The sequence below is a fragment of the Salmo salar genome, chromosome ssa11 (assembly GCF_905237065.1).
Source record: "Salmo salar chromosome ssa11, Ssal_v3.1, whole genome shotgun sequence".
Taxonomy (NCBI): domain Eukaryota; kingdom Metazoa; phylum Chordata; class Actinopteri; order Salmoniformes; family Salmonidae; genus Salmo; species Salmo salar.
The window spans coordinates 94,482,477-94,506,941 of NC_059452.1; the positions used below are offsets into that span (position 1 = coordinate 94,482,477).

Here is a 24,465-nt window from a genome sequence, read left to right on the forward strand (position 1 = left end):
TGAAGTTTAATGGCAGTAAAAAAAAAATAAACATCTTAATTGACTTTAAACAGACAAAATTAGCCAGTAGTTAAACTAAATTATAGTCAATTAGAGCCCTCGACCATCTGGGAGAGCCTTTCTTTAGGCCAAAACTTGTTGTGCATTTTAAACATGCTGTGAATTGACCACTTACAAGCACCATTTTAAAACATAATTGGAGTTATGCTAGGAGGTAAGCATAGAGAGGAACCGGCACAATTTACAAAACAGGAGGGGGGAAAAAATGAATGGGTGGATGTTGCCCAATGTAGGCCCAAAGCGGAGGTTATCTGTTGTATACAGTATAGGCAGTAGTAACAGTCATAAATAAGAAACACCACAGGTACCTGACTAGGTCGTAATGGCTCACACCTTTTCCCCACCATGTTGTCTCAGGCTGATTGCCTCAGCCAGTGTATAGAGGGCTGTATACTCTGCCGCAGGGTATTCTGGTGGGAAGCTGTCCATGGTCCTGATTGGCTCACCAAGGTGCACTGTCTTCCTAAGGCCACAGCGTCTGCAACCTACAACATACTAGTATCACAAACATGTTTACAGTAGCATATAGTAAACCGTATTTTTAAGGTGAATAGAGATCTTATATTTTAGAAGGAGAACAGTCGTCGAGAGCAATGCGGTTACAGTCGGTACATAACACAAGGAGAACAGTCATCGATAGCAATGTGGTTACAGTAGGTACATAACACAAGGAGAACAGTCATCGAGAGCAATACGGTTACAGTAGGTACATAACACAAGGAGAACAGTCATCGAGAGCAATGCGGTTACAGTAGGTACATAACACAAGGAGAACAGTCATCGATAGCAATGCGGTTACAGTAGGTACATAACACAAGGAGAACAGTCATCGATAGCAATGCGGTTACAGTAGGTACATAACACAAGGAGAACAGTCATCGATAGCAATGCGGTTACAGTAGGTACATAACACAAGGAGAACAGTCATCGATAGCAATGCGGTTACAGTAGGTACATAACACAAGGAGAACAGTCATCGAGAGCAATGCGGTTACAGTAGGTACATAACACAAGGAGAACAGTCGTCGAGAGCAATGCGGTTACAGTAGGTACATAACACAAGGAGAACAGTCATCGATAGCAATGCGGTTACAGTAGGTACATAACATAAGGAGAACAGTCATCGAGAGCAATGCGGTTACAGTAGGTACATAACACAAGGAGAACAGTCATCGAGAGCAATGCGGTTACAGTAGGTACATAACACAAGGAGAACAGTCATCGAGAGCAATGCGGTTACAGTAGGTACATAACACAAGGAGAACAGTCATCGAGAGCAATGCGGTTACATTAGGTACATAACACAAGGAGAACAGTCATCGAGAGCAATGCGGTTACAGTAGGTACATAACACAAGGAGAACAGTCATCGAGAGCAATGCGGTTACAGTAGGTACATAACACAAGGACCAAACACGATAATATAGCATTCTCAACAGAAATGATCCATGTCTTAAGCATGGTTAATAGTTCATCAATGGAAGATAAACATCATTTTAACATACAGTACCAGTCAAAAGTTTGGACACACCTACTCATTCAAGGTTTTTCTTTATTTTTACTATTTTCTACATTGTTGAATAATAGTGAAGACATCAAAACTATGAAATAACACAGATGGAATCATCTATTATTTAGAGAGCAGAATGGTGAGGAGATAATATATATATATATATATATATATATATATATATATATATATATATATATATATATATATATTATTATTATTATTATTTCCACCAAATTTGTGCACTATGCCTTTATTACTGTATGAGCGGGAAAAACACTTGTCAGCAGAGTGGAGAAAACTACTTCTCACTCCTTCAGTGTGGCTGTGACTATGCAAACCAGCCCTTTCCTTAGTCTATACTATGTTTGAAAATGTGTGTATACAGTGAGGGAAAAAAATACACTGCTAAAAAAAATAAAGGGAACACTTAAACAACACAATGTAACTCCAAGTCAATCACACTTCTGTGAAATCAAACTGTCCACTTAGGAAGCAGCACTGATTGACAATAAATTTCACATGCTGTTGTGCAAATGGAATAGACAACAGGTGGAAATTATAGGCAATTAGCAAGACACCCCCAATAAAGGAGTGGTTCTGCAGGTGGGGACCACAGACCACTTCTCAGTTCCTATGCTTCCTGGCTGATGTTTTGGTCACTTTTGAATGCTGGCGGTGCTTTCACTCTAGTGGTAGCATGAGACAGATTCTACAACCCACACAAGTGGCTCAGGTAGTGCAGCTCATCCAGGATGGCACATCAATGCGAGCTGTGGCAAGAAGGTTTGCTGTGTCTGTCAGCGTAGTGTCTAGAGCATGGAGGCGCTACCAGGAGACAGGCCAGTACATCAGGAGACGTGGAGGAGGCTGTAGGAGGGCAACAACCCAGCAGCAGGACCGCTACCTCCGCCTTTGTGCAAGGAGGAGCAGGAGAAGCACTGCCAGAGCCCTGCAAAATGACCTCCAGCAGGCCACAAATGTGCATGTGTCTGCTCAAACGGTCAGAAACAGACTCCATGAGGGTGGTATGAGAGCCCGACGTCCACAGGTGGGGGTTGTGCTTATAGCCCAACACCGTGCAGGACGTTTGACATTTGCCAGAGAACACCAAGATTGGCAAATTCGCCACTGGCGCCCTGTGCTCTTCACAGATGAAAGCAGGTTCACACTGAGCACGTGACAGACGTGACAGAGTCTGGAGACACCGTGGAGAACGTTCTGCTGCCTGCAACATCCTCCAGCATGACCGGTTTGGCGGTGGGTCAGTCATGGTGTGGGGTGGCATTTCTTTGGGGGGCCGCACAGCCCTCCATGTGCTCGCCAGAGGTAGCCTGACTGCCATTAGGTACCAAGATGAGATCCTCAGACCCCTTGTGAGACCATATGCTGGTGCGGTTGGCCCTGGGTTCCTCCTAATGCAAGACAATGCTAGACCTCATGTGGCTGGAGTGTGTCAGTAGTTCCTGCAAGAGGAAGGCATTGATGCTATGGACTGGCCCGCCTGTTCCCCAGACCTGAATCCAATTGAGCACATCTGGGACATCATGTCTCGCTCCATCCACCAACGCCACACTGCACCACAGACTGTCCAGGAGTTGGCGGATGCTTTAGTCCAGGTCTGGGAGGAGATCCCTCAGGAGACCATCCGCCACCTCATCAGGAGCATGCCCAGGCATTGTAGGGAGGTCATACAGGCACGTGGAGGCCACACACACTACTGAGCCTCATTTTGACTTGTTTTAAGGACATTACATCAAAGTTGGATCAGCCTGTAGTGTGGTTTTCCACTTTAATATTGAGTGTGACTCCAAATCCAGACCTCCATGGGTTGATAAATTGGATTTCCATTGATTATTTTTGTGTGATTTTGTTGTCAGCACATTCAACTATGTAAAGAAAAAAGTATTTAATAAGATTAGTTCTTTCATTCAGATCTAGGATGTGTTGTTTAAGTGTTCCCTTTATTTTTTTGAGCAGTATATTTGACCCCCTGCTGATTTTGTACGTTTGCCCACTGACAAAGAAATGATCGGTCTATAATTTTAATGGTAGGTTTATTTGAACAGTGAGAGACAGAATAACAACAACAAAAAATCCGGAAAAACGCATGTCAAAAATGTTCTAAATTGATTTGCATTTTAATGAGGGAAATAAGTATTTGACCCCCTCTCAATCAGATAGATTTCTGGCTCCCAGGTGTCTTTTATACAGGTAACGAGCTGAGATTAGGAGCACACTCTTAAAGGGAGTGCTCCTAATCTCAGTTTGTTACCTGTATAAAAGACACCTGTCCACATAAGCAATCAATCAATCAGATTCCAAACTTTGCACCATGGCCAACACCAAAGAGCTCTCCAAGGATGTCAGGGACAAGATTTTAGACCTACACAAGGCTGGAATAGGCTACAAGACCATCGCCAAGCAGTTTGGTGAGAAGGTGACAACAGTTGGTGGGATTATTCACAAATGGAAGAAACACAAAATAACTGTCAATCTCCCTCGGCCTGGGGCTCCATGCAAGATCTCACCTCGTGGAGTTGCAATGATCATGAGAACGGTGAGGAATCAGCCCAGAACTACACGGGAGGATCTTGTCAATGATCTCAAGGCAGCTGGGACCATAGTCACCAAGAAAACAATTGGTAACACGCTACGCCGTGAAGGACTGAAATCCTGCAGCGCCCGCAAGGTCCCCCTGCTCAAGAAAGCACATATACATGCCTGTCTGAAGTTTGCCAATGAACATCTGAATGATTCAGAGGACAACTGGGTGAAAGTGTTGTGGTCAGATGAGACCAAACTGGAGCTCTTTGGCATCAACTCAACTCGCCGTGTTTGGTTGAGGAGCAGTGCTGCCTATGACCCTAAGAACACCATCCCCACCGTTAAACATGGAGGTGGAAACATTATGCTTTGGGGGTGTTTTTCTGCTAAGGGGACAGGACAACTTCACCGCATCAAAGGGACGATGGACGGGGCCATGTACCGTCAAATCTTGGGTGAGAACCTCCTTCCCTCAGCCAGGGCATTGAAAATGGGTTGTGGATAGGTATTCCAGCATGACAATGACCCAAATCACATGGCCAAGGCAACAAAGGAGTGGCTCAAGAAGAAGCACATTAAGGTCCTGGAGTGGCCTAGCCAGTCTCCAGACCTTAATCCCATAGAAAATCTGTGGAGGGAGCTGAAGGTTCGAGTTACCAAACGTCAGCCTCGAAACCTTAATGACTTGGAGAAGATCTGCAAAGAGGAGTGGGACAAAATCCCTCCTGAGATGTGTGCAAACCTGGTGGCCAACTACAAGAAACGTCTGACCTCTGTGATTGCCAACAAGGGTTTTGCCACCAAGTACTAAGTCATGTTTTGCAGAGGGGTCAAATACTTATTTCCCTCATTAAAATGCAAATCATTTTATAACATTCTTTACATGCGTTTTTCTGGATTTTTTTGTTGTTATTCTGTCTCTCACTGTTCAAATAAACCTACCGTTAAAATTATAGACTGATCATTTCTTTGTCAGTGGGCAAACATACAAAATCAGTAGGGATCAAATACTTTTTCCCCCTCACTGTATTTGAAAGTATTTTCAAATACTATTTTCAAATACCTGGGTTAAATTCATGGGAGTGTATTTGAGTCAGTGTATTTTTGTATTTTCAAATACATGCTAATACTTTCCAAGTGTTTTTCCAAATACAGTACATTCCAATATTGTATTTTTTTATATATCTGAATACTTACTTCGAAATGTATGTGAAAGCAATTTAGATATTTGAAATAGTATTTGAGATATTGGTCTTAGTAAAACGACAATGAAAAATACTTGACTTAGGATACAAGTGTGTTGGGAATGAAGGGGATAGGTTGCAATCTCCAGCTAGGGTGTGTAGACATAAAAAAGCACTTCACCTCACTGTGGATATCTAGTGATTTCTATGCTTTCTGACACACCAGAATTCTTACTTTTCAGCCCACCACTATACAGCCCTTGCATCACTTGCTTGCGAACTCCTCTAAAATGTGAATGTGCTTGATCCTGGCAGAGCTGCTCTCCGCTGAATCACAGAATAGGTGTTTGGGCTGAGGCTCAATTATTAGATGGCAGGGGAGCCCACCTCGGAGACCAGACCAACACTGCTTTAACACAGTTCACTTCAGATGAATAGTCCCATCTCCTCCGCTCTGTAAATATTTCTCTGTACCTCCCTCCAACTGCTCAGTAAAGTAGACTGTTGTGTTGATTTAGTAGGTGAAAGTGGGTTTTGTAGGACATAAACCCACAGTCAATAAAGAGGAACATGACTGGGGATCCATACTAAGATCTGAAGGTTATTTGGGGATAATAGACATGATGATCTGAAAAGAGACCGACAGTATATTGTTGTTTTACAATTGTAACAAGGTTTCATATTGGAAAAGCACTGCTCTGCCCCATGCCTCACCGTTTCTAAGATTAGTTGTCATTGTTGGATACTGTAATCAAACATGTCAATAGTACTTAAAGCTGAGTTTTATGTTATAAGATGACTATGTACCGGTTGTAGGGACTTTAGTGGTCTAATAATTGGTTATAATTGGTGACTTAATTAAATAATTTGCCTACTATTCTAAATTAATAACATTGCATAAGGGCACCAGTAATTGTTTTTATTCAAAGGGAACAATTAACGTGAAACTCTAGTTAGTAGTTTAGCCTACGTTTTTAAAGTCTCGTATCAACAATTTTAAAGGAAACATAAAGTCTTTAATTGTATTAGAGCCAGCATTTGTCAAAACAAGAGAAAACCACATTTCTTTACAAAGATAGAGTTTATTATTATCCTAAGAAACACACAATTAAAATAAACACAAAGATTATGATTGATAAAGCAATGCCGAATTGTCAAGGATGAAACACAGAGAATGCTGTCATATTTACTGAGTCACTGGTCAGGTCCTCCCTCTCCCTTTCTCTTTGTCTCTCCTTGACCCGCGTCGGTACCAATTCAAGGGGCTTCATTGGCATGGGAAACATATGTTAACATTGCCAAAGCAAGTGAGGTAGATAATATACAGAAGTGAAATAAACAATAAAAATTAACAGTAAACATTACACATACAGAAGTTTCAAAAGAATAAAGACTTTTCAAATGTCATATTATTTATATATACATTGTTGTAACGACCTCTATTGGAGCAGTCAGCTTTGTGGTGCAGTACATGGTGTGAAGATGTCCAAAACACCACTCTCGTGGGCCATTCGTTTTTCACAAAGGTGTAGGTCTGTCCATTTTTCTCCAGTCCTTGTCACCGTTCCATCTCTGTTTTTCCGTGAGGCCGCTTCCTAAAGTTCTGTTTCAGTCCAAGACTGACAACTCTTTGTCATGCCTACTCTCCTCTCACCCTCCTGCAAGACAATTATCATTCTCCTCCAAGTTGACCCAAGTCGTCATTTGAAATGTATTTAAGAGTAGGGATAAAAGTCAATACTTTATCATTTCCTTATGTATTACGAATGTTTTCCTGAGAGGGAGTTGGGTGTTTTCCTGCCCAACATCATGGGATGTTGAACCAAGGAAACCTTTGTTAGACACACAACATGACCTCGGTCATGTCTCCTGACGGGTCAGAGTTCAACCTTCAAGATGGTGTGACTGCTTCCTTTTGTTTGTACATCGTTCTTAGTGAACACTCGGTCAGCTATCACGCAAGAGCAGGAAGACATAACCACTTCCTGAAAGGTTTAGGACTCATGATATATGAAGGTTGGGTAAAAAGGGTGTGGGTGTGGGTGTGAACATGGAGAGAGAAATCCCCCTGCCTCATGACAGTCACACTATGGGAATGTGTTCCTGTGACACCCAGAGTTACAACGCGGTGTTATGTCCCATAGCTACTTTGTCAGATAACTTTGTAGTTGGTCTAGAATGTTGCCCCCTGCCGAGACACTTGCTCTGCTGTAAAACGCCAGAAGCCAGTGGCCTCTCTCTCCCAGAGGAGGAAATAGTGAAGTACTTGGAAACCAATTGATATCATCAGCTGCTGCGTCCCAGAAGCAGGGTCCAAGTAGCAGCGTCCCAGTAGCAGCCAGCCAGTGTCCTCTCCATGTCCCCTGTTATTGTCATACACCCTGATCTCAATTAGACAGACAAACCCCTGGAGGCCGTCCGGCTTAGGCATGGCCAATTAGCTTTCCTAGCCATGTCAGAACTCCTTTGAATTGCTGTGTCGGCCTATTGCATAGCCAATAATCGGGGTTGACTGTGCTGCAGTGGCAAAGCTTCCGCATTGTGACCTATTTTCAAACCAAACCTTGAGAGCTGGGGAAAAAAGCAGAGGATTTAGCAGAAATCCTGGAGCTATAAAACTCTATCCACCGGCCAAGCCTCTGGATACTACACGTTGTTAGCTGGTTGTCTAAAGAGTTGATATACCATTTCATATAGAGGAGACGTGATTTGAGTCATATACCAGTGGATATTAATTAAACATTTAAAATCAATTTATTGGTCACATACACATGGTTAGCAGATGTTATTGTGAGTGTAGTGAAATGGATGTGCTTCTAGTTTCGACAGCGCAGCAATATCTAACAAGTAATATCCCAAAATTCCACAACACATACCTAATACACACAAATCTAAGTAAAGGAATGGAATAAGAATATATACATATATGGATGAGCAATGACAGAGCGGCATAGGCTAAGATGCAATAGATAGTATAGAATACAGTATATACATATGAGATGAGTAATGCAGGATATGTAAACATTATTAAAGTGGCATTATTAAAGTGACGAGTGTTCCATTTTTATTAAAGTGGCCAATGATTTCAAGTCTGTATGTAGGCAGCAGCCTCTCTGTGCTAATGATGGCTGTTTAACAGTGATGGCCTTGAGATAGAAGCTGTTTTTCAGTCTCTCGGTCCCAGCTTTGATGCACCTATACCGACCTCGCCTGCTGGATGATAGCGAGGTCAACAGGCAGTAGCTTGGGTGGTTGTTGTCCTTGATGATCTTTTTGACCTTCCTGTGACATCGGCTGCTGTAGGTGTCCTGGAGGGCAGGTAGTTTGCCCCCGGTGATGCGTTGTGCAGACCGCACCCCCCTCTGGAGAGCTTTGCGGTTGTGGGTGGTGCAGTTGTTGTACCAGGCGGTGATACAGCCGACAAGATGCACTCAATTGTGCATCTGTAAAGGTTTGTGAGGGTTTTAGGTGACAAGACAAATTTCTTCAGCCTCCTGAGTTTGAAGAGGCGCTGTAGCGCTTTCTTCACCACACTGCCTGTGTGGGTGGACCATTTCAGTTTGTCAGTGATGTGTACGCTGAGGAAATTAAAACTTTCCACCTTCTCCACTGCTGTCCTGTTGATGTGGATAGGGGGGTGCTCCCTCTGCTGTTTCCTGAAGTCCACGATCATCTCTCTTGTTTTGTAGATGTTGAGTGAGAGGTTATTTTCCTGACACCACATTCCGAGAGCCCTCACCTCCTCCCTGTAGGCTGTCTTGTCATTGTTGGTAATCAAGCCTTCTGCTGTTGTGTCGTCTGCAAACTTGATGATTGAGTTGGAGGCGTGTATGGCCACACAGTCGTGGGTGAATAGGGATTACAGGAGGGGGCTAAGCACACACCCTTGTGGGGCCCCAGTGTTGAGGATCAGCGAAGTGGAGATGTTGTTTCCTACCTTCACCACCTGGGGGCGGCCCATCAGGAAGTCCAGGACCCAGTTGCACAGGGCGGGGTTGAGACCCAGGGCCTCAAGCTTAATGATGAGCTTCGAGGGTACAATGGTGTTGAATGCTCAGCTATAGTCAATGAACAGCATTCTTACATAGGTATTCCTCCTGTCCAGATGGGATAGGGCAATGTGCAGTGTGATGGCAATTGCTTTGTCTGTGGACCTATTGGGGTGGTAAGCAAATTTAAGTGGGACTAGTGACAGGTAAGGTCGAGGTGATATGATCCTTGACTAGTTTCTCAAAGCACTTCATGATGACAGAAGTGAGTGCTACGGTGCGATAGTCATTTAGTTCAGTTACCTTTGCATTCTTGGTTACAGGAACAATGGTGGCCATCTTGAAGCATGTGGGGACAGCAGACTGGGATATGGAGAGATTGAATATGTCCATAAACACACCAGCCAGCTGGTCTGTGCATGCTCTGAGGATGCGGCTAGGGATGCCGTCTGGGCCGGCAGCCTTGCGAGGGTTAACACATTTAAATGTCTTACTCACGTCGGCCACGGAGTAGGAGAGCCCACAGTCCTTGGTAGTGGGCCGTGTCAGTGGCACTGTATTATCCTCAAAGCGGGCAAAGAAGGTGTTTAATTTGTCTGGAAGCAAGACGTCGGTGTTTGTGACGTGGCTGGTTTTCCTTTTTTGGCACTTGTGATGAGTACAGTACAATTGTGTAATAAGCACTCCCAACTCAAACAAACATTTTGTTTATACAACCATTGACAGAGCTCTTACACTTATTTGAGATTTCATAGGTTACAGACATTTCTCTTTGACAACATCGGTAAAGATTGTGCAAGTAAGCGACGCATATAAGGCCCTCCCCCGCCCTCCTTTCGGAAAAGCTGACCACCACTCCATTTTGTTGCTCCCTGCCTATAGAAAGAAACTAAAACAGGAAGCTCCCGCGCTCAGGTCTTTTCAATGCTGGTTCGACCAATCTGATTCCACGCTTCAAGATTGCTTCGATCATGTGGACTGGGATATGTTCCGCATTGCGTCAAACAACAAAATTGATGAATACGCGGGTTTATTAGCAAGTGCATCGGTGATGTTGTACCCACAGCGTTTATTAAAACATTCCCCAACCAGAAACCGTGGATTGATGGCAGCATTCGCGCGAAACTGAAAGCGCGAACCACTGCTTTTAATCAGGGCTAGGTGACCGGAAACATGACCGAATACAAACAGTGTAGCTATTCCCTCCGCAAGGCAATCAAACAAGCTAAGCGTCAGAATAGAGACAAAGTAGAGTCGTAATTCAACGGCTCAGACACGAGAGGTATGTGTCAGGGTCTACAGTCAATCACAGATTACAAAAAGAAAACCAGCCCCGTCGCGGACCAGGATGTCTTGCTCCCAGACAGACTAAACAACTTCTTTAAACAACTTCTTTGGTCGCTTTGAGGACAATACAGTGCCACTGACACAGCCCGCTACCAAAACCTGCGGACCATATCACCTCCACCCTACCTGACACCCTAGACCCACTCCAATTTGCTTACCGCCCCAATTGGTCCACAGACGACGCAATCGCAAGACCCTGGGTCTCGACCCCGCCCTGTGTAACTCGGTACTGGACTTCCTGACGGGCCGCCCCCAGGTGGTGAGGGTAGGTAACAACATCTCCACCCCGCTGATCCTCAACACTGGGGCCCCACAAGGGTGCATTCTGAGCCCTCTCCTGTAATCCCTGTTCACCCACGACTGCGTGGCCATGCACGCCTCCAACTCAATCATCAAGTTTGCAGACGACACTACAGTGGTAGGCTTGATTACCAACAACGACAAGACGGCCTACAGGGAGGAGGTGAGGGCCCTCAGTGTGTGGTGTCAGGAAAATAACCTCACACTCATCGTCAACAAAACAAAGGAGATGATCATGGACTTCAGGAAACAGCAGAGGGAGCACCCCCCTATCCACATCGAAGGGACAGTAGTGGAGAGGGTAGTAAGTTTTAAGTTCCTCGGCGTACACATCACGGACAAACTGAATTGGTCCACCCACACAGACAGTGTGGTGAAGAAGGCGCAACAGCGCCTCTTCAACCTCAGGAGGCTGAAGAAATTTGTCTTGTCACCAAAAGCTCTCACAAACTTTTACAGATGCACAATCGAGAGCATCCTGTTGGGCTGTATCACCGCCTGGTACGGCAACTGCTCCGCCCACAACCGTAAGGCTCTCCAGAGGGTAGTGAGGTCTGCACAACGCATCACCGGGGCAAACTACCTGCCCTCCAGGACACCTACACCACCCGATGTCACAGGAAGGCCAAAAAGATAATCAAGGACAACAACCACCCGAGCCACTGCCTGTTCACCCCGCTATCATCCAGAAGGCGAGGTCAGTACAGGTGCATCAAAGCAGGGACCGAGAGACTGAAAAACAGCTTCTATCTCTAGGCCATCAGACTGTTAAACAGCCGTCACTAACATTGAGTGGCTGCTGCCAACATACTGACTCAACTCCAGCCACTTTAATAATGTACAAATTGATGTAAAAAATGTATCACTAGCCACTTTAAACAATGCTTACATACCCTACATTACTCATCTCATATGTATATACTGTACTCTATACCATCTACTGCATCTTGCCATCTTGATGTATCACTAGCCACTTTAAACAATGCCACTTTTATATGTTTACATACCCTACATTACTCATTTCATATGTTTATACTGTACTCGATACCATCTACTGCATCTTGCCCATGCTGTTCTGTACCATCACTCATTCATATATTTGTATGTACATATTCTTTCATTCCTTTACACTGTGTGTATAAGGTAGTTGTTGTGAAATTGTTAGGTTAGATTACTCGTTGGTTATTACTGCGTTGTCGGAACTAGAATCACAAGCATTTCGCTACGCTCGCATTAACATCTGCTAACCATGTGTATGTGATTAATAACATTTGATTTGATTTGAGAGAGGTTGTGTAGTTTTTCTTTACATACAGTACTGCCCTCTCTGAATGGCATTTCCAGGTTGCAGGTGTTTGTGTGCTTATGAGTGATATAGTATGTTAATATGTTTTAAACAGGAAGTGTCTTTTATCCAGGGATCTCTTGGAAAGAGAGATATGCTTTATTACTGTGCTCTGCTGGTGACTTCCTCCTTTCCTTTCCACAGGTAAAGGCCCAGAGATGCTGTTAGCAGGACAGAAGCTGAACGACAATGAGTGGCACTCAGTGAAGGTGGTACGTCTTGGGAAGAACCTGCAGCTCTCTGTGGACAATGTGACTGTGGAAGGTAGGAGGGGAGAGCCGAGTCAAGCCATGAGATGAAGGGAAACTGTGATCCTCATAATAATACACTAAATACCAAATAACATTTCATGTTCAGTTTGTGATCCTCTGTAGCTCAGTCGGTAGAGCATGGAGCTTCACTGTAAGTCGCTTTAGATTGAAGTGTGTGCTAAATAGTATATATTATGCCTATCATCATGTATTTATTCTACCCCAGGCCATATGGCCGGCACCCACACCCGCCTGGAGTTCCACAACATTGAGACTGGCATCATGACAGAGAGACGCTTCATCTCTGTGGTGCCAACCAACTTCATAGGGCACCTGCAGGCCCTCTCCTTCAACGGCGTGCCCTACCTGGACCAGTGTAAGAACGGAGACATCTCCTACTGCGAACTCAACGCCCGCTTCGGCATGCGCCGCATCGTGGCTGACCCTGTGACCTTCCACAGCCGGGCCAGCTACCTAGCCTTCTCTACCCTGCAGGCCTACGCCTCCATGCACCTCTTCTTCCAGTTCAAGACCACCTCCCCTGACGGCCTGCTCCTCTTCAACTCTGGAGACGGCAGTGACTTCATCATGGTGGAGCTGGTCAAAGGGTGAGTGGTGTGCTGGGGTAAAGACGGCAGTGACTTCATCATGGTGGAGCTGGTCAAAGGGTGAGTGGTGTGCTGGGGTAAAGACGGCAGTGACTTCATCATGGTGGAGCTGGTCAAAGGGTGAGTGGTGTGCTGGGGTAAAGACGGCAGTGACTTCATCATGGTGGAGCTGGTCAAAGGGTGAGTGGTGTGCTGGGGTGACCAGGAAGGGGTAAAGCTCAACCTCATATTCCAATGGGTTGGATTCTTATAATTTTTTAAAGACTGTGTTCAACCTATTTTGTTAGGTGCTGTAACCATGCAGAGTGTGTATGGGATAGATTAATAATAGCACAGCTGCCTACCACTGTTCCCCTTTTCTCTTGCCCAACAAGTTATTTTCTGTTATATGGAATACTTTGATTCTGTCAGCCGGAGCCATATAAAGGGAATGTATTCAGAATGTTTTAGTGAAACGAGACAGATAGAGCGAGTAAGAGTGAAAGAGCGAACAATAATCTCACAGATGTTTAACGGTCCAGTTTTGCCCAGAAATACTGTCACTCAGTAAACAATTAGACAGCAGGAGTTATTCTAAGCTGTGGAGCCCTTAGGCAGCGGCACACAGCAATACTGGCTCCATGGGCTGAAGAGAGAACTCAGTCATATCTCTCAGTGCTGCTGGTACTACACTTTCTCTGATGATGTTTCTGTTAATATTATCAATATGCATTCAATCTGCGTTTCAAAAGGACATGATGTTGCAATATCGTCCCTATCAATTGTAGATGTACTTTACATTGGAATATTTACCTAGATACAGTATCTATTAGTCATTCTGTAAATTGACTTGTGCATGATGTAATGTTGTGTTGTAGGTACATCCATTATGTGTTTGACCTGGGTAACGGACCGTCACTCATGAAGGGCAACTCTGAGAAGCCTCTCAACGACAACCAGTGGCACGACGTGGTGGTGTCCCGGGACGACAACAACGTGCACATCCTCAAGACCGACTCCCGCACCGTCACCCAGCACTCCAATGGAGCCCGTAACCTGGACCTCAAAGGTATGGTATACGCTACCACTCCTCAAAACTGGCTCCAGCCATGGTACTCCTGCTGGGTATACAGTGCATTCGGAAAGTATTCAGACCCATTCACTTTTCCACATTTTGTTAGGTTAAAGCCTTGTTCTAAAATTGATTGAATCGTTTTTTTCCTCCTCTATCTACACACAATACCCCATAATGACAAATCAAAAACAGTTTTTTGGAAATGTTGCTAATTAATTTTTTTCAATTATAATCACTTTTACTTATGTATACAGACCAATTACTCAGTACTTTGTTGAAGCACCTTTGGCAGCGATTACAGCCTCAAGTCTTCTTGGGTATGATGCTACTAGCTTGGCACACCTGTATTTGGGGAGTTTCTCCCATTCTTCCCTGCAGATCCTGTCAAGCTGTGTCAGGTGGGATGGGGAGTGTTTCTGCACAGCTATTTTCTGGTCTCTCCAGAGATGTTCGATCGGGTTCAAGTCTGGGCTCTAGCTGGGCCACTCAAGGATATTGAGTCTTGTCCCGAAGCCACTCCTGCATTGTCTTGGTTGTGTGCTTACGGTCGTTGTCCTGTTGGAAGGTGAACCTTCGCCCCAGTCTGAAGTCCTTAGCTCTCTGGATCAGGTTTTTATCAAGAATCTCTCTCTGTACTTTGCTCCGTTCAGCTTTGCCTCGACCCTGACGTCTTCCAGTCCCTGCCGCTGAAAAACATCCCCACAGCATGATGCTGCCACCACCATGCTTCACCGTAGGGATGGTGCCAGGTTTCCTCCAGATGTGACGCTTGGCATTCAGGCCAGAGAGTTCAAACTTGGTTTCATCAGACCAGAGAATCTTGTTTCTCATGTCTGAGAGTCTTTAAGTGCCTTTTGGCAAACTCCAAGCGGGCTGTCATGTGCATTTTACTGAGGAGTGGCTTCCGTCTGGTCACTCTACAATAAAGGTCAGATTTGTGGAGTGCTGCAGAGATGGTTGTCCTTCTGGAAGGTTCTCCCATCTCCACAGAGGAACTCTAGAGCTCTGTCAGAGTGACCATCGGGTTCTTGGTCACTCCTTCTCCCCTGATTCCTCAGTTTGGCCGGGCGGCCAGATCTAGGAAGAGTCTTGGTGGTTCCAAACTTCTTCCATTTAAGAATGATTGAGGCCACTGTGTTTTTGGGGACCTTCAATGCTGCAAAAATCTTTTGGTATCCTTCCCCAGATCTGTGCCTTGACACAATCCTGTCTCGGAGCTCTACAGACAATTCCTTCAACCTCAGGGCTTGGTTTTTGCTCTGACATGCGCTGTCAACTGTGGGATTTTGTATAGACAGTTGTGTGCCTTTCCAAATCATGTCCAATCAAGTTGTAGAAACATCTCAAGGATGACCAATGGAAACAGGATGCGCCGAAACTTCGTTTTGAGTCTCTTAGCAAAGGGTCTGAATAATTATGTAAATAAGGTATTTCTGTTTTTTATTTGTAATTAATTTGCTAAAATGTCTAAAAACCTGTTTTCACTTTGTCATTATGTAGTATTGTATGTATATTGCTAAGGGTTATTATAATTGTTTAATTGTTTAATCATTTAATAATATGGCTGTAATGTAACAAAATGTGGAAAAAGTCAAGGAGTCTTTCCGAAGGCAATGTATACAATATAGGGAGTGGACTCAAAGTGCTTATTTTCTTAGTGCAGTATTTCAGATCAACAGACACTAAAATCCGACTGTCAGAAGCACACATCTGTGTTTGTTGCTGTCAAAACGCTGAGTACAGACACCAGCTATGATTGCTGTGTTGTTCAATAGGCTTTATGAAGATAAAGGAATCAAAATGAATAATTTTTTTTGGTAGACTCTCATGCCGAGGAGAGAAATGCTTTGGGTGGGAAGAAAATTAAGTCTTTGTACTTAGTGAATGAAAGTGAAATGAGATTAAAAGAGAGGTGATCAAAGAGTGCCAGCAGTGGACAGAGAACAGCAGGGAGAGCAGCAGGGAGAGCAGCAGGGAGAGCAGCAGCAGGGAGAGCAGCAGCAGCGAGCTGCAGCAGCAGAGAGCAGCAGCAGCAGGAGAGAGCAGCAGCAGAGAGCAGCAGCATTTATCTACCTGCAACAGGCGGCCTGCATGACCTTCATGTTACCAATCCAAGTGCACACAGGCCTATTTACCCAATTATAATGACATCCTGGGGTATGGGCCCATGAAATTGCACAATTTTCTGTGATCCAGATCACTGGCCTTGCTTTGTACTGGAGGCTGGAATGGTATTATGAGAGCTCTGATGGGCTGTACATAGAGAACCATTAGGTGATTAATGCCTGACAGATTGCCCTTGCTGTAGGTATTTACAGATGTTGTTGACCAGTTACCGTACTTGTTAGTGCTTCCTCTCATGACAACAACACTACAGATCAGGATAGGGAAAGCTATGTCAATGAAAAAGGTTTATAACGCAGTAGAACTTCTCTGCTATCTAAACTCAGCAAAAAAAGAAACGTCCCTTTTTCAGGACCCTGTCTTTCAAAGATAATTTGTAAAAATCCAAATAACTTCACCGATCTTCATTGTAAAGGGTATAAACACTGTTTCCCATGCTTGTTCAATGAACCATAAACAATTAATGAACATGCACCTGTGGAACGGTCGTTAAGACACCAACAGCTTACAGACAGTAGGCAATTAAGGTCACAGTTATGGAAACTTAGGACACAAAAGAGGACTTTCTACTGACTCTGAAAAACACCAAAAGAGAGATGCCCAGGGACCCTGCTCATCTGCGTGAACGTGCCTTAGGCATGCTGCAAGGAGGCATGAGGACTGCCGATGTGACCAGGGCAATAAATTGCAATGTCCGTACTGTGAGACACCTAAGACAGCGCTACAGGGAGACAGGACGGACAGCTGATCGTCCTCGCAGTGGCAGACCACATGTAACAACACCTGCACAGGATTGGTACATCCAAACATCACACCTGCGGGACAGGTACAGGATGGCAACAACAACTGCCCGAGTTACACCAGGACCGCACAATCCTTCCATCAGTGCTCAGACTCTCCGCAATAGGCTGAGAGAGGCTGGACTGAGGGCTTGTAGGCCTGTTGTAAGGCAGGTCCTCACCAGACATCACCGGCAACAATGTCGTCGCCTATGGGCACAAACCCACCATCGCTGGACCAGACAGAACTGGCAAAAAGTGCTCTTCACTGATGAGTCGCGGTTTTGTATCACCAGGGGTGAGGGTCGGATTTACGTTTATCGTCGAAGGAATGAGCATTACACCGAGGCGGGATCAATTTGGAGGTGGAGGGTCCGTCATGGTCTGGGGCGATGTGTCACAGCATCATCGGACTGAGCTTGTTGTCATTGCAGGCAATCTCAACGCTGTGCGTTACAGGGAAAACATCCTCCTCCCTCATGTGGTACCCTTCCTGCAGGCTCATCCTGACATGACCCTCCAGCATGACAATGCCACCAGCCATACTGCTCGTTCTGTGCGTGATTTCCTGCAAGACAGGAATGTCAGTGTTCTGCCATGGCAAGCGAAGAGCCCGGATCTCAATCCCATTGAGCACGTCTGGGACCTGTTGGGTCGGAGGGTGAGGGCTAGGGTCATTCCCCCCAGAAATGTCCGGGAACTTGCTGGTGCCTTGGTGGAAGAGTGGGGTAACATCTCACAGCAAGAACTGTCAAATTTGGTGCAGTCCATGAGGAGGAGATGCACTGCAGCACTTAATTCAGCTGGTGGCCACACCAGATACTGACTGTTACTTTTGATTTTGACCCCCCCTTTGTTCAGGGACACATTATTCCACTTCTCTTAGTCACATGTCTGTGGAACTTGTTCAGTTTATGTCTCAGTTGTTGAATCTTGTTATGTTCATACAAATATTTACACATGTTAAGTTTTCTGAAAATGAACGCAGTTGACAGTGAGAGGACGTTTCTTTTTTTGCTGAGTTTATATGGTCAACAAAGGGCATGTAGAAACATAGCCATTGAACAGTTTTATTGTGAGAGTGCCTGAGGCTCTACAACAGTGTTCCAAAGTATATATTTTTTTATTACGCCCCTCAAGTTTTCTGAGGAAAACATTTATTAAGGATCTTGGATATATAACACTGTAAACTCACCAGGAAATGAGCTCAAAGTGATTTTAATTTAGGTAATATCTTACCAAGTATTCCCACCCATACAGAAAGGCATACAGTTGAATTCGGAAGTTCACATACACTAAGGTTGGAGTCATTAAAACTATTTTTTCAACCACTCCACAAATTTCTTGTTAACAAACTATAGTTTTGGCAAGTCCGTTAGGACATCTACTTTGTGCATGACACAAGTAATTGTTCCAACAATTGTTTACAGACAGATTATTTAACTTATAATTCACTGCATAACAATTCCAGTGGGTCAGAAGTTTACATACACTAAGTTGACTGTGCCTTTAAACAGCTTGGAAAATTCCAGAAAATGATGTCATGGCTTTAGAAGCTTCTGATAGGCTAATTGACATAATTTGAGTCAATTGGAGGTGTACCTGTGGATGTATTTCAAAGCCTACCTTCAAACTCAGTGCCTCTTTGCTTGACATCAAGGGAAAATCAAAAGAAATCAGCCAAGACCTCAGAAAAAGAATTGTAGACCTCCACAAGTCTGGTTCATCCTTGGGAGCAATTTCCAAATGCCTGAAGGTACCATGTTCGTCTGTACAAACAATAGTATGCAAGCATAAACACCATGGGACCACGCAGCCGTTATACCGCTCAGGAAGGAGATGCGTTCTGTCTCCTAGAGATGAATGTACTTTTGTGCAAATCAATCCCAGAATAACAGCAAAGGACCTTGTGAACATGCTGGAGGAAACATGTACAAAAGTATCTATATTCACAGTAAAATGAGTCCTGTATCGACATAACCTGAAAGGCCGCTCAGCAAGGAAGAAGCCATGTACTGTTTGGAGAAATGTCCTCTGGTCTGATGAAACTAAAATAGAACTTTTTGGCCATAATAACCGTTGTTATGTTTGGAGGAAAAAGGGGGAGGCTTGCAAGCCGAAGAACACCATCCCAACCGTGAAGCACGGGGGTGGCAGCATCATTTTGTGGGGGTGCTTTGCTGCAGGAGGGACTGATATACTTCACAAAATAGATGGCATCATGAGGAAAGAAAATTATGTGGATGTATTGAAGCAACATCTCAAGCCGTCAGTCATGAAGTTAAAGCTTGGTCACAAATGTGTCTTCCAAATGGACAATGGCCCCAAGCATACTTCCAAAGTTGTGGCAAAATGGCTTAAGGACAACACAGTTAAGGTGTTGGAGTAGCCATCACAAAGCCCTGATCTCAATCCTATAGAAAATTGGTGGGCAGAACTGAAAAAGTGTGTGAGAGCAAGGAGGCCTACAAACCTTACTCAGTTACACCAGCTCTGTGAGGAGGAATGGGCCAAAATCCACCCAACTTATTGTGGGAAGCTTGTGGAATGCTACCTGATACGTTTGACTCAAGTTAAACAATTTAAAGGCAATGCTACCAAATACTAATTGAGTGTTTGTAAACTTCTGACCCACTGGGAATGTGATGAAAGAAATAAAAGCTGAAATAAATCATTCTCTCTACTATTATTCTGATATTTAACATTCCTAAAAAAAGTGGTGATCCTAACTGACCTAAGACAGGGAATTTTTACTAGGATTAAATGTCAGGAATTGTGAAAAACAGAGTTTAAATGTATTTGGCTATGGTCTATGTAAACTTCCGACTTCAACTGTATGTGATCCTGATGTAATCAAGGTTTGAAATTATTCTGTTTTTGTCAATACTATCTGTTTAGGACTCTTGCGGTCAGTTTGCAGTCCGACCATCTGCTCAAGGAGGCCTACGGCTGAACGTAATCGGGGATCCCTCTACAGTGTTTAATTTCCTTGAAAAAATTACTTTCAATGTGTTGAAAGAACAGCTTTTACAGAAATGGCTCAAGCATGTGTATGTGATATATTTGACACGTGTATCGGAATCGGAAGGGTCCATGTAGTGTCAGAGGAGTTTCTGCAGTCAGAAAAGCATTCAGTTGCTCTACTCTGTTACTCAGAGTATTCTCTGTAGAAATAGACTCGTGGTATGAACACGGGAGTATGTTGGTTTTGAAAGGGAAGACACAGTAGCTAGTACATCAGTCTGTACGTCAGTGGGGATTTTGTTTGACGTTTCTTCTTGACTTGAAGTTCTAGGCTTAAACTAGTGTTAGGTTGTTGGTAACCAAAGAAATTGATGTAATTTACCTATGTGATAGAGAATTTAACAAAATAAGTTTGATAAATAGACATTTGTTGTAACCACACACAGTACTAGGCAACATGTTTTTGGTTACCGTAACAGCCCTAGTTGTAACCACGTACAGTACTAGGCAACATGTTTTTGGTTACCGTAACAGCCCTAGTTGTAACCACGTACAGTACTAGGCAACATGTTTTTGGTTACCATAACAGCCCTAGTTGTAACCACGCACAGTACTAGGCAACATGTTTTTGGTTACCGTAACAGCCCTAGTTGTAACCACGTACAGTACTAGGCAACATGTTTTTGGTTACCGTAACAGCCCTAGTTGTAACCACGTACAGTACTAGGCAACATGTTTTTGGTTACCATAACAGCCCTAGTTGTAACCACGTACAGTACTAGGCAACGTGTTTTTGGTTACCATAACAGCCCTAGTTGTAACCACGCACAGTACTAGGCAACATGTTTTGGGATAAATATTTTGAGTAACAGCAGCTGTACCAATTATGTGTTAGTTTCAGTTGTAGACCCAAATTAATATTATTCTTCAATCTTGTTATTGTAGACATTCACCGTTAATGCTCCTTAATCCTCATCGTATATGGTCTGCATAGCAGATCCTCTTCTATTTTATTTCATCTAGTTTTTTCTCTCACTTTGTTCCTCAGAACATTAAAGATTAATTTAAGTTTCTGCATATCCCAAGGGTCCGCTGGCTGAACTTATTGTGTAATCAGTATAAGCCAAATAAACCAGACTATGAAATCATACTTTTTTTTCTGTGCTGTATAAATTAACAGGGTACCGTTTAAAGCAATGTAAGACATTTTACTATGCTGTTAAATGAGACTTTACTTCTCATTTTTATGTCCTGCAGGTTTTAAATGACTGTACACCAGTTTGGTATTATCCTTGCGTTATCAGCCATGTAACATTTCACATATTTCTGCAGAGAAAATAAACAGATTTTCTTTGCTCTTTTTGGCAATAAGCATCACATCACAGAGGAATTCTCAGATACTGTATGTACATTTCTCGGCTTGCAATTTACATATAATCTGTGAATGATTACTGTGGCTGGGAGGGTTACTATTTAAGTAAACACTCTCTTGAGAGGAGCATCAATCTGATGAAAACAGATCATCATTGGTTTAAATGACTTAGAGCTGTGTCCACCTGCATCTAATGCAACATGCCACCAAATGGCTTCTTGGAGGTTGTAAATCGTAAGGAGATCTGTCTGATCTGAACGTTAACTAGCATTATCGGAGGCCTATAATTGCAGAACATTTATCAAACACAAAGCAGGTGTTAGGGTATCAGACTTGTTCATGGCTGCTTTAACTCAATGAGTGACGGTTGCTTATAACCTCCCACTACCTGGAGGCATATCTGCTGTGACTACTGAGAATAATCATTCTCTTCCAGGAACACATGCTCTGATTGATTGATGCTGTGTGTTCCAGGGGAGCTGTATGTTGGTGGTGTGGGGAAGACCATGTACAGTAGCCTGCCCAAGCTGATCGCGTCCCGCGATGGGTACCAGGGCTGCCTGGCCTCCGTGGACCTGAACGGGAGACTTCCTGACCTGATGGCAGACGCCCTCCACAGGGTGGGCCAGGTGGAGCGGGGCTGTGGAGGTACGTACTAACAGGGGCACAGCCATGGGGTCATGAACACCTCCGAGGAGCAGGCCATCACCTGTGGATCCACCTTATGGTTCACTGCATGAGCATCCTTTTCCTCCCCCCTCCCCTCCCCAGGCCCGAGCAGCACCTGTACAGAGGACTCGTGCCATCACCAGGGGGTGTGTCTCCAGCAGTGGGAGGGCTTCTCCTGTGACTGCACCATGACCTCCTATGGAGGAGCATTCTGCAGCGACCGTGAGTACTATCTCTTTCATCTGACTGGTTCAAAACTACGCTATGTTTCCTTTCTCCTTTCCTTATGACTTTACCTTGACATCGTTGGAAAACGTCACAGAGTGAGGAATGGAGAGAAGGTTGAAGTTGCATTTGAAGTTGCATTTGAATGGTTTATTTTAGAGCGCTTTCACATATCCCCTTATGATCCAGATCCTGGCGCGTTTGGTACCCTGATCAACGCTATAAAGCATGTGTGAAATTCAAACGAAACCCGGCTGTAACGAATCCTGGACCTGCATGAGAAAGCAGGTCCAAAATCCAGGACCTGAGAACCAGATATTGTGACGCTGAAGCGTGAGTTGCGTGGAACTTTTTTGCATGTTATAAACAAGCTAACTCACTAGCTTGAAGAATGAGCATCTTGCTAATCGCACCCTGAAACGGTATTTTCAGGTCTCGTGAAAGCAAAACGTATTCTGTGAAATTCTCACAAACGCTCCAGGAAACCGAACCAGGGTACCGAATTTCATATGTGAAAACGCCTTTAGTGTGCATTATTTTCACCTGTCAAAGTGTGTCATTGTTGGCACAAAATAATGATGTGCCTTCAATTGCAAAACCTTTTTCTCAAATGAAGTGCGTGCATCCTCTGCAAACCAGAACAGGTAAGGAAGTATCATGCATCCTTCCTTCATTCATCAACAATTATTGACATTGTAACCGTCCTTCATGGCTGCCAGTTAGAGACATCTGGCTCATCAACGGCAGAGAAGAAGGATCCACTTCTGGTCACCTAAAGTCATTATGGCTGGGTCAAACTAACAGACCCACGTTGACCTTTCTGTAAGGAGGCTTCTCTTATGCACGTCTTCAAAGCCTCTCATCTGAGGTGTTAATGTCTCTGCATTACAATGAGTCCATTCATCCATTAGGCATTGTTACTGACTTCCAGGTTCTAAATATGTACACACTAAATGACTGATTATTAGTACCTCTCTTCTAATGGAAGTTTCCCCTGAACATGTCTGATTCTAGAGTAGTGTGTGCAAATAGAAACATACTCATGCTATAGTAGGTGAACAGGAGTCTATTTTCCCTGGAGATGTTTTTCTTTCATTTAAATAATTTATTATAATGTCAGACAACATTTTGTATGATAACAAAAAAAGCTCATCTTTCTGTTGTGAGGGGGTTGAGAGGTGTGTGTTTGGGGGGGTGAGAGGTGTGTGTTTGGGAGGGTGAGAGGTGTGTGTGGGGGGGGGGTCTATTTTCCCTGGAGATGTTTTTCTTTAATTTAACTGGGAAATAATTTGTTATTATGTCAGGCAACATTTTGTATGATAACAAAAACAGCTCATCTTTCTGTTGTGAGGGGTGTGTGTTTTGGGGGGTGAGAGGTGTGTTTTTGGGGGGTTGAGAGGTGTGTTTTTGGGGGGGGGTGAGAGGTGTGTGTTTGGGGGGTGAGAGGTGTGTGTTTGGGGGGTGAGAGGTGTGTGTTTGGGGAGGTGAGAGGGGTGTGTTTGGGGGCGTGAGAGGTGTGTGTTTGGGGGCGTGAGAGGTGTGTGTTTGGGGAGGTGAGAGGTGTGTGTGTGGGGGTGATAGGTGTGGGGGTGAGAGGTGTGTGTTTGGGGGGGTGAGAGGTGTGTGTGTGGGGGTGATAGGTGTGGGGGTGAGAGGTGTGTGTGGGGGTGGGAGGTTTGTGTGTGTGTGGGGGTGAGAGGTTTGTGTGTGTGTGTGGGGGTGAGAGGTTTGTGTGTGTGGGGGGGTGAGAGGTGTGTGTGGGGGTGAGAGGTTTGTGTGTGGGGGGGGGGTGAGAGGTTTGTGTGTGTGGGGGGTGAGAGGTTTGTGTGTGTGGGGGGGGTGAGAGGTTTGTGTGTGTGGGGGTGAGAGGTGTGTGTGGGGGTGAGAGGTTTGTGTGTGTGGGGGGTGAGAGGTGTGTGTGTGTGTGGGGGTGAGAGGTTTGTGTGTGGGGGGGGTGAGAGGTTTGTGTGTGTGGGGGGGGTGAGAGGTTTGTGTGTGTGGTGGGGTGAGAGGTTTGTGTGTGTGGGGGGTGAGAGGTTTGTGTGTGTGGGGGGTGAGAGGTGTGTGTGGGGGTGAGAGGTTTGTGTGTGGGGGGGGGTGAGAGGTGTGTGTGTGTGTGGGGGTGAGAGGTTTGTGTG

The 24,465-nt window shown here is 44.5% G+C and overlaps 1 protein-coding gene across 4 annotated transcripts in view; it reads left to right on the forward strand.

The window, feature by feature from the left end:
• Nucleotides 1-24,465, forward strand: part of nrxn2a (neurexin 2a) — a 402,746-nt gene that overhangs the window by 181,242 nt on the left and 197,039 nt on the right. For all 4 annotated transcript variants that reach the window (XM_045690105.1, XM_045690104.1, XM_045690106.1 and 1 more), the window contains 5 exons: nt 12,426-12,545; nt 12,759-13,140; nt 13,998-14,188; nt 21,908-22,081; nt 22,205-22,324. In XM_045690105.1, coding sequence (XP_045546061.1) covers nt 12,426-12,545; nt 12,759-13,140; nt 13,998-14,188; nt 21,908-22,081; nt 22,205-22,324 — 987 coding nt within the window. The remainder of the gene's footprint in view (nt 1-12,425; nt 12,546-12,758; nt 13,141-13,997; nt 14,189-21,907; nt 22,082-22,204; nt 22,325-24,465) is intronic.